General features: G+C 36.3%; 1 protein-coding gene across 2 annotated transcripts; it reads right to left on the bottom strand.

The window, feature by feature from the left end:
• Window positions 1-7703: 7703 nt before the first annotated feature.
• Window positions 7704-9457, bottom strand: LOC149158063 (root phototropism protein 3-like). Of its 2 annotated transcripts, XM_089437701.1 has the most exons (3): window positions 9254-9457; window positions 9028-9097; window positions 7704-8683 (listed from the first exon to the last, which is right to left on the bottom strand). In XM_089437701.1, exons 1-3 carry the CDS (start codon window positions 9310-9312, stop codon window positions 7814-7816), a joined length of 999 nt encoding a protein of 332 aa, XP_089293827.1. In that variant the 5' UTR covers window positions 9313-9457; the 3' UTR covers window positions 7704-7813. The 2 variants fall into 2 exon arrangements, with proteins under 2 accessions (XP_089293827.1, XP_089293826.1); XM_089437700.1 differs by having other exon boundaries at window positions 9028-9457.
• Between the last annotated feature and the right edge of the window lie 489 nt (window positions 9458-9946).

Here is a 9946-nt window from a genome sequence, read left to right as displayed (position 1 = left end):
TGTAACGGCACTCCCAGCTAGGCGTAAGGACATGAAACCTTTCATTGTTGCCGATACGGAGACTATTCTCGTCAATGATGTTCATGTCCCTTACGCAGCCGGTTACTTAATTGTATACCCTGGTGATGATATTGCAGCCATGCCTGATTATGCAACTCAAATCTTTTTCAGTGAGGATTCTGCCTTCATCATGCCTGAATTTGAAGAAAGAAGTCATAACATGTTGTCACAATTTCTAATGCACTTAGGTTTGGTTGCTGAGAGAAGGAATATTAACACTGTTTACTTCCATAACTTATCTCGGTTTGATGGTATTTTATTGCTGAAGTATTATGCTTCTCATGAAGTATTTTGAGCAGATTTATTTATTTTTTAAATAATTTTTGGCAGGAGCAAATCTGAGACAATAGTTTGAGTAGATTTATTTTTTTTTAAATAATTTTTTTTATTGTCTCTAGAGAGACAATAGTTTGAATTATGGACATTTATTTATTTTTAAATAATTTTTTATATTGTCTCTAAAGAGACAATAGTTTGAATTATGGACATTTATTTTTTTTTAAATATTTTTTTTATTGTCTCTAGAGAGACAATAGTTTGAATTATGGACATTTATTTTTTTTAAAATAATTTTTTATATTGTCTCTAGAGAGACAATAGTTTGAATTATGGAATTGTCTCTAAAAAGACAAAAATGTAATTGTCTCTAAAGAGACACAAATGAAATTGTCTCTAGAGAGACAAATCAAATTGTCTTTATAGAGACAATAATAATATGTGTTCTATATTGTCTTTATAGAGACAAATTTTTGAGACACCCCGCTTAGAGACAATATTTAAGACAATACACAAGTTTCATTTTGTCTTAAGTTAAGACAATTGACTCAAATATTGTCTTAAAAGCCCCCTACATGTAGTAGTGGTGGATGGGTTATACAACCTGTAAGATTTTGATTCCTCACTGTATCCAATGAATATACATTTCTCCCCTTTGTTGTCCAACTTCTTCCTTAGTTGATCTGGAATGTGTGCATAAGCCACACATTCAAATTTTTTTATGTGGGTGACTCCTTGCTTTCTCCCACTCCATGCTTCTTCCGGCATGCTGTTCATAACTGCTTTTGTAGGGCATGTATTCAAAATGTACGTTGCACAATGTATAGCTTCAGCCCAATAATCATTTGGCAAATGCTTTGCTTTTAACATACTCCTCACCATGTCCATGATTGTCCTATTCTTCCTTTTAGCAACTCCATTTTGCTGCAGGGTGTACCTCGCTGTAAACCGCTTATGAATTCCATTTTCTCTACAAAAACGTAGAAATTCCTTGGAGATATACTCACCTCCTCTATCAGTTCTCAGAACTTTGATATGCAGCCCGCTTTGGTTTTCCACAAGTGCCTTGAAATTGCAAAATCTTTCAAACACTTCACTTTTGTTCTTCAGGAAGTAAACCCAAGTTTTTCTAGTAAAATCATCAATGAATGTTAGTATGTAGTGGCTGCCTGCAAGTGATGGAGTTTGCATCGGTCCACATAAATCTGAGTGAACAATTTCTAAGGGTGCTTTTGCCCTTATGCTTTTCCCTGATGGAAAACTTTCTCTGTGTTGTTTCCCCAAGATACAACCTTCACAAAGGCTGTCTGGTTTCTCTATCAATGGTAATCCTCTTACCATTCCTTTTCTATTCAACAAATTAAGACCTCCAAAGTTGAGATGTCCAAATCTCAAGTGCCACAACCAATTTTCATCCTTTGGTTCGCTTTGGAAAGCCTCTTGAGTCACTGCTGCAATTACTTCTTTATTTTTTAAATCTGCCTTCATTCTGAGAGGGAACATCTTGTTCCTTGTCATCTTCACTTCAGCAATACATTGTTTGCTGGGTGCTCTATCCATGATGGTGCATACATCATTCACAAAGAAAACATTGTAACCCTTTTGAACAAGCTGTCCAATACTTAAGAGATTACATTTCATTCCAGGAACATAATAAACATCTGCTATGGTTTTCTTTTCACCTTTCTTTGTTAAAACTTTTACTTCTCCTTTTCCCATAACAGAAACTTTATTATCAGTCCCTAGTGTGACTTGTGACTTCACGTTCTAATCTAACATAGAAAACAGGGCTATGTTTCCTGTCATATGGTTGCTGCAACCGGAGTCTAGAAACCATACATCTTCACTCTTTTCTTCAGCCATATTACAAGCTAAAAACAAATTATTTTGGTTGATATTTTCTCTAGTGAAATTTGCACTAGTTCTATTACTCATATCATGTTGTTTCTTCCTACATTCATTTGCATAATGCCCATATTTTTTACAGTAGTAACATTGGACATTGGATTTTTCATACCTTTGTCCTTGAGCATGATGTTGTCCACTTTGTTGACTGCTGCCTTTGCCTTGGTTCTGATTTGGATTGCTGCCTCTTCCTTGAGCATTTGCTGAACTGTTTCTTCCACCTCTGTTTTGGCTTCTGCCTCTTCCTCTCTTGTTTCCTCTACCTTGACCTCTTCCTCTTCCAAAGGACATCTGGGTGTTGAAGGCATGCTCTAGAGATGATTTTTCATTTCTACTCAATCTCTGCGCATGTGTTATCAGTGATGCATGTAGTTCATCAATTGTGAAGTTTGTGAGATCTTTTGTCTCTTCTATGGTGGTGACAATCACATCGAACTTTGAGGGTAGGACCCTCAACAGTTTCTCCACAATCCTCCTTTCTTCAAGAATCTCTCCATGAGACCTTATCTGTGTGACCAGACCAATCACTTGTGTGAAGAATGAGTCAATATTGTGTGACTCCTTCATGCAAAGATTCTCAAAATCTCTCCTCAGCAACTGTAGTTTTGCTGTCTTCACTTTCTCCATGCCTTGATAAGCTGTCTTAAGAGTTTGCCATGCTTCTTTGGATGTCTTGGCTGCTGCTATCCTTGGAAACACATTCTCATGCACTGCTTGATACAAAAATAAGAGGGCTTTAGAATCCTTCTTCTTATAGCTCTTCAACAGATCTTTCTCTGCCCGTGTCAAGTTATTAAACTCATCTTCATCTGCTGGCTCTTCAAATCTATCCTCAACAAATTCCCATAAGTCTTGTGAGACAAACAAATCTCTCATAGTTATTGCCCAATAGTCATAGTTTTTCCCATTAAACTGTGGGAGCTGAGTATTAAAGATACCGATGCTAGTGCTGGTGCTGGAGCCAACCATTCTTGCACTCTGAACTATGCTTCAAATATTTGACTGTGTATTTAAAAATCACTAACTGTCCTCAACAGTAACACAAAAATTAGCTTGAGAAATACCTTGGATTTTTCTTGACTGAGTCTTCACTTTGCTGGAGAAGTTGCTGCAGCAAGAAACCCTTCCTTTAGATTCTTTGACACCTTCAAAGAGCCTGGACAAGCTTTGATACCATGTTGGAAATTTCTGGTAATTTCAAACAAAATTCTGAACAGAGAAAATGCTCTGTTTTTGCACAGGGAAGCCAAAAAAAATTGTTTGCTGTAGAACAGAGTTTTACCACACACATAAAAAGATTTCTATTCATTAATAAAACTGCTAATACAAAAGCATCTTCCTCTCTCAGAGGGATTACAACCATAGACTTCTTCAAATGCAGTTCCAAAACAAAAAAAATTTACTTTGTCTTCTCCTAAAAATTTACTCTGTTTCAACTGCAAATTTTAACACACTGCTCTGTAAAAATTACATGCATTTACTGTTGTAAAAGAAATCTCTTACATATGCTGCTGCATTCTTCACATTCGTTATCTCAATGAACAAAACAAAACATTTTTACTCCCCGCATTCCCTTTTTCAAACTACACAGAACTTTATCTCACGCTGCTGCGTGTAATACATTACAATACAATGAACAACATCAAAAAAAAACATAACAATGCTTTTTTTTTTTAATGCCCATACTTCCCGTGAGTTAAAAAACTAATAAAATTAAAACTTTTACCAACATTCTACCCATCACAATAAATTTCATTAACTTCTTTTCTGACAAAGTTGGCGGTGAAACAAAATTTACTTCACACAAGGTTCATGGATCAATGGCAACTTTAGTTTCAATGGGACGGTGAACAACCTTCATTTCAATCGAACGGCTATCACATAGTCAAACCAAACGAACATTATCACACAGTCAAACCAAACGAACATTACGCTTCGGGAAAAAAGTGGTTTTGCAAATTCTTGCGTCAGCTGACCTACAGTATCACTGCCCCTCCGGAGAATACCACTTGCTCAGCAAAAGCGGTGCGATAAAACTGGTGGTTTTGTGAATTAAATGCGCAGGTGAAATTATAATTTCAACACGCTCTGCAACAGTCCCTTGCCATGATGTCTGAGGTGATACAGGCAAATTTTTGGGCACAAATTTCATTTTCACTAGTTTTTGTACTAGTCTCCTAAGGCTCCTCGTTAATTTATTATGATGACCATTGCAAATTTCATTTAAAGGGTTCGACCACTGTGGAATGTTAATTTGTTTTAGACACCATTCTTGGCGACACCACAAGGAGGATAGGCGAATTTCACCATTTCAATAAGAACTCGCGCTTAGTGAAGAAATACTCTGCAACATAGTCCCTCCCCATAAGGTCTGAGGTGACATGGGGCAAATTTTTGGGTACGGATTTCATTTTCAATGGCGGGTTTATTAGAGTTTCCTAAAGCTCCTCGTTAATTGATTATTGTAACCATTTCAGATTTCATCTTAGGGGTTGGAGCACTGTGTGGAATATTAATTTGTTTTACACACCATTCTTGGTGATTTTCAACATTGCAATGCCATGCTAGGTCTGCATGTTGACAACTCAACTTCGTTTACTCTCTAATTTTGTAATACCGCTCTTCTTCCAAAGTTCACCCTGATTCTCCTTAATTATACGAAGGATCCTGCTGACATGTTGGTTGTCTCTCTTTTGCATTAATTACAGAAGGGTTTTTTGTTTTTTTGTTAATGGTCCTGTGACCTTCAAAAGCCCTGGGGCTGAGAACTGATTAAGAATCATATTTACTCTTTGTTAAGCGATGCTCCAAAATATTACTGTGTAATACATGGGATATCTTACTTCTTATAAAATCTATTTCAATCTTAGTTACACTCTTTTGAACTAAAACTGAGCTTGTAACCCTATGTTGACTGGTCTTTTATAAACCCTAGATTCATAGCGTTTGCAATTTATACTTTACATTTACTTCGGCTATGCTTTCAATATTAATGTACGCAGTTCTTTGGATTTTCCCATGTGATCTACATTTACCCAACGTCGTCTTCTTATGGAACCAGTAGGTTGTCCAGCGACTACCCGCTCAGCACCAACAGTCCCAACTTCACACTTGATTGTTGCAAATGCACCTGAAACATGAGAATTTAATTTGTGGGGTTGGAGCACTGTGTGGAATATTAATTTGTTTTACACACCATTCTTGGTGATTTTCAACATTGCAATGCCATGCTAGGTCTGCATGTTGACAACTCAACTTCGTTTACTCTCTAATTTTGTAATACCGCTCTTCTTCCAAAGTTCACCCTGATTCTCCTTAATTATACGAAGGATCCTGCTGACATGTTGGTTGTCTCTCTTTTGCATTAATTACAGAAGGGTTTTTTGTTTTTTTGTTAATGGTCCTGTGACCTTCAAAAGCCCTGGGGCTGAGAACTGATTAAGAATCATATTTACTCTTTGTTAAGCGATGCTCCAAAATATTACTGTGTAATACATGGGATATCTTACTTCTTATAAAATCTATTTCAATCTTAGTTACACTCTTTTGAACTAAAACTGAGCTTGTAACCCTATGTTGACTGGTCTTTTATAAACCCTAGATTCATAGCGTTTGCAATTTATACTTTACATTTACTTCGGCTATGCTTTCAATATTAATGTACGCAGTTCTTTGGATTTTCCCATGTGATCTACATTTACCCAACGTCGTCTTCTTATGGAACCAGTAGGTTGTCCAGCGACTACCCGCTCAGCACCAACAGTCCCAACTTCACACTTGATTGTTGCAAATGCACCTGAAACATGAGAATTTAATTTGTGGGGTTGGAGCACTGTGTGGAATATTAATTTGTTTTACACACCATTCTTGGTGATTTTCAACATTGCAATGCCATGCTAGGTCTGCATGTTGACAACTCAACTTCGTTTACTCTCTAATTTTGTAATACCGCTCTTCTTCCAAAGTTCACCCTGATTCTCCTTAATTATACGAAGGATCCTGCTGACATGTTGGTTGTCTCTCTTTTGCATTAATTACAGAAGGGTTTTTTGTTTTTTTGTTAATGGTCCTGTGACCTTCAAAAGCCCTGGGGCTGAGAACTGATTAAGAATCATATTTACTCTTTGTTAAGCGATGCTCCAAAATATTACTGTGTAATACATGGGATATCTTACTTCTTATAAAATCTATTTCAATCTTAGTTACACTCTTTTGAACTAAAACTGAGCTTGTAACCCTATGTTGACTGGTCTTTTATAAACCCTAGATTCATAGCGTTTGCAATTTATACTTTACATTTACTTCGGCTATGCTTTCAATATTAATGTACGCAGTTCTTTGGATTTTCCCATGTGATCTACATTTACCCAACGTCGTCTTCTTATGGAACCAGTAGGTTGTCCAGCGACTACCCGCTCAGCACCAACAGTCCCAACTTCACACTTGATTGTTGCAAATGCACCTGAAACATGAGAATTTAATTTTGGCACTAGTACAAGAGCTGATGATGACAAATAAACCATAGAAACAGATGTTAGAGTCACATAAGAAAAATATTCCTAAAAGTCAGCTACATATTTTCAATAATTTCTACACTATCGTGTAACTGAAAGAGAAAAGAATTGAGATCGAGAAGATTAAGCTTTTCGTTCTTTCTCTTCTTATTTAAATTTGTTGAAGATTACATTCAGTTCTATTTTTTTTGTATCAATAAGAGCGCCTTTAGTATTATCTGTTGGCATAATTCTACCTTGAATTGGCAAGCAATTTAGATAAAAAAATTAGGTTTTCCTTATTTTCTCTTTATACAAAAATTTGTTTCTTTAATATTACAGTTTGCTATAATTTTATAGGCATCGTTAAAAGCTTATTTTTTTTATCTTTTAAGTATATTGTCATGTTGAAATTGTGTTAGATGGATATGGGATATAGATATACATCGTGTAGAAGAGAATTTCCATGCCTTTATATATGGAGATATTTCTATGAAACTTTATTATCTTTTTAGATTCACGCTGTATTGGGATAATCTCCTGTCTGGAGAAAGATTATTTTAAATTTCTAAAAAAACATTATTAACAATTTATTAGTATTAGCTTTTGTGCGAAACAGGTTGATAGAAAAGATTTAAATTTTTGGGAACTAGTGTATTTTTTGCACTTTTAAAACAATGAAATCTGAAAAACATTTTATTTTGGAATGTGATACTTTTAGAGATATGATAGAAACATGATAAAGACAGTTACAGCAGTATATTAACAAACTTTCTTGACATTGTCTTTTCCTCAATCATCATATATTTAAATAATAAAAAACAGGAAAACTAGTAATCGCATATATTAATATTTCATTTCATTTCATTTCACCACTAAATGAATACACGTTATATTTCAGACAATTTATTGCGCCCCGTGTTGAATTTAAAACACATATTGGATTATATTCACTCGTAGAATTTCTCGTCTCACGGATCTATACACTGTACATATTAACTAGACGGTGTTACATTCGTTCCTAGAATCTGTCGTCTCACAGAACGAGACAGTGTACATAATAATTAATAATTGATAGATCAGATTGAGTTCCTTCTCGGTCTGCTACTGTTCCGCGTCATTATACTGTTGGGCTTGGCGACCCGGCTACACGGCATCTCATGTTTCTCGTCGGTTTCTACTCGAAGCTGACTCACCGTTGGCGATGAAAATGGGCCACCTTTCTGTTTGTTGTTCCTCGATTTCCACTTGAAGTACTTCCATGGAAATGCACCCAAAATACTGATCTTCTTTGTAGAAACTTTTTCCAGCTGCTCAACTATACTTTGGCAAAGCTTCTCAAGAGCGCCGAACTCTGCTCTCAATTTCTGAATTTCCAGTCCAATGTCGGCTGGTGGTGTTGGCTGGACATTTTCATGGGCGCTACTCTCTCCTCCTTCACAGCTGCTGTGTGTGCTAAATCTGTAATTATCATGTAATATACAATGCTTCTGTGATGGACACGTCACATCGTACGTTTTCGTGGGGCGTGTGAATTCCCAGCTGACGCGAGAATTGTTTGCGACCGCTTTCCATGCGATAGATTCCACACACCTCTGTTCGATGTTCAGATTCTCCGCCCATGGTGAAAGACCACAACAGCTTTGAAGCACTGTAATACAATCCAACCATGAAGCCATGAGAATGTAACTGAGAAAGGCTTCTGTCTTCGATATTAGGTTGCCTTCTTCCAGATCCTCTGTCATTTCAAGGTACTCTGCCGCACAGCGTAAGGCGGCGACATTGGATGCAGTGATCTCTACCATATCAGATCCATAGCAAAATTTTGCAGCTAATTCGAAGGATTTGGCTCCTCCTGGAAAATCAACCAGCTTTATATGGCTATTTTCAGTGTCGCGAGATTCAAAGACAAGCCTGTTCAACAGACCGCTTCTTGAAAGCAATGGAAACTTCCAAAAAGAAATGACAACCGACTCCTATCAGTTTCGGCTACAAGTTGCAGGAGAAAATGTTTGCACAGCAGAAAATTAAATTACGAAAGCTCATAGTAATTTGGAGATTTCCTTTCAAAATGTTTGAAATTGGACAAAAGCAGTAAATTTTAACCAAGAGTCGGTCGCTCTGATGCCTGACCAGTGGAAAAGGCTCAAGTACAGATCATGAAAAACTCTAAAGAACAAGCAACCAGTGAAAGCATAAGAAGAAACTGAAATTATATGAGACATAACATAACGTGAGAAACAAGAATTTGGGGAGTTAACTAAGTATACAGTGGTGACCTTAGAGAGGTTACCTTATGGAGATGAAGGATTACGTCGTCAACCTCCACTGTCAAGTCACTTTGTAGCTTTGAGGCTACATGCCTACAAAAGCCCCGTTTTCCTCCAAACCCATTAGCGATGAAAGCAGTGAGATTTCGCCAGTTTACAGAATGAAGGCACATATTTTCCGGCACAAACATTTCAAACGGAAATTAATACCTACACAGACGATATGGTATTTGAAATTGAAGCACTTACCAAGCTTGTCTTTTTCTTGTTACATTGTCCATGGTAGTGTCCACCTTCATCATGCTCATCTTCACTGTTGTGTCCCTGCAATTCGATTCTATTCAACTCTTCACTTCAAGCTACTCGGTTTCGGGTCATTGGGGGCTTGGGTCATTCAATGCTCTGGCGTTGATTTATGCTACCCGTTCAAGCTTTTTGGCCAGTAAAAGTGATGGTAATCTCTCTATCGGAATATGCACACGTTATTGGTTCCCGCTGAAGTATATATATTCTTTCTGAAATCTCTTGATTACTAAATATATATTAAGAGATATAATAGATAATTTATTATTTATTAAATTATTAACTATTAAATGGAGATTGAATTGATAATTGGTATTTTTAAATTTCAAACTCTTTTGATTGGATTACTAAAGTATTTGGAGATATATATATTTTTTTGTATTCAAGCTTCTGTGATCCATAATGAATTAAACAAAGTCTTTCGGTAGAAATTATGAGAGAATTTTTTGGCAATGGCTTAAATATAGAGCAATGTAGAGACATTATTGTTCACATTATTGTTCAAATATAGACCATTACTTGAAATTATGTGTTTACATTACTCTCTATTTAAGCCTTTGCCATGGTCTGCTTCTTCAGTCCTAGTGATGAAAAAAAATTATTTCATGTGATTTCTACCGAAAAACTTTGTTTAAATGT

The sequence above is a fragment of the Pinus tabuliformis genome, chromosome 5_2 (genome assembly GCF_031772625.1).
Source record: "Pinus tabuliformis cultivar Carrire ecotype Pingquan chromosome 5_2, CPIR1, whole genome shotgun sequence".
NCBI classification, from domain to species: domain Eukaryota; kingdom Viridiplantae; phylum Streptophyta; class Pinopsida; order Pinales; family Pinaceae; genus Pinus; species Pinus tabuliformis.
The sequence above is the reverse complement of the archived record's forward strand: the minus strand, read 5'-3'. Positions and strand labels throughout refer to the sequence as shown.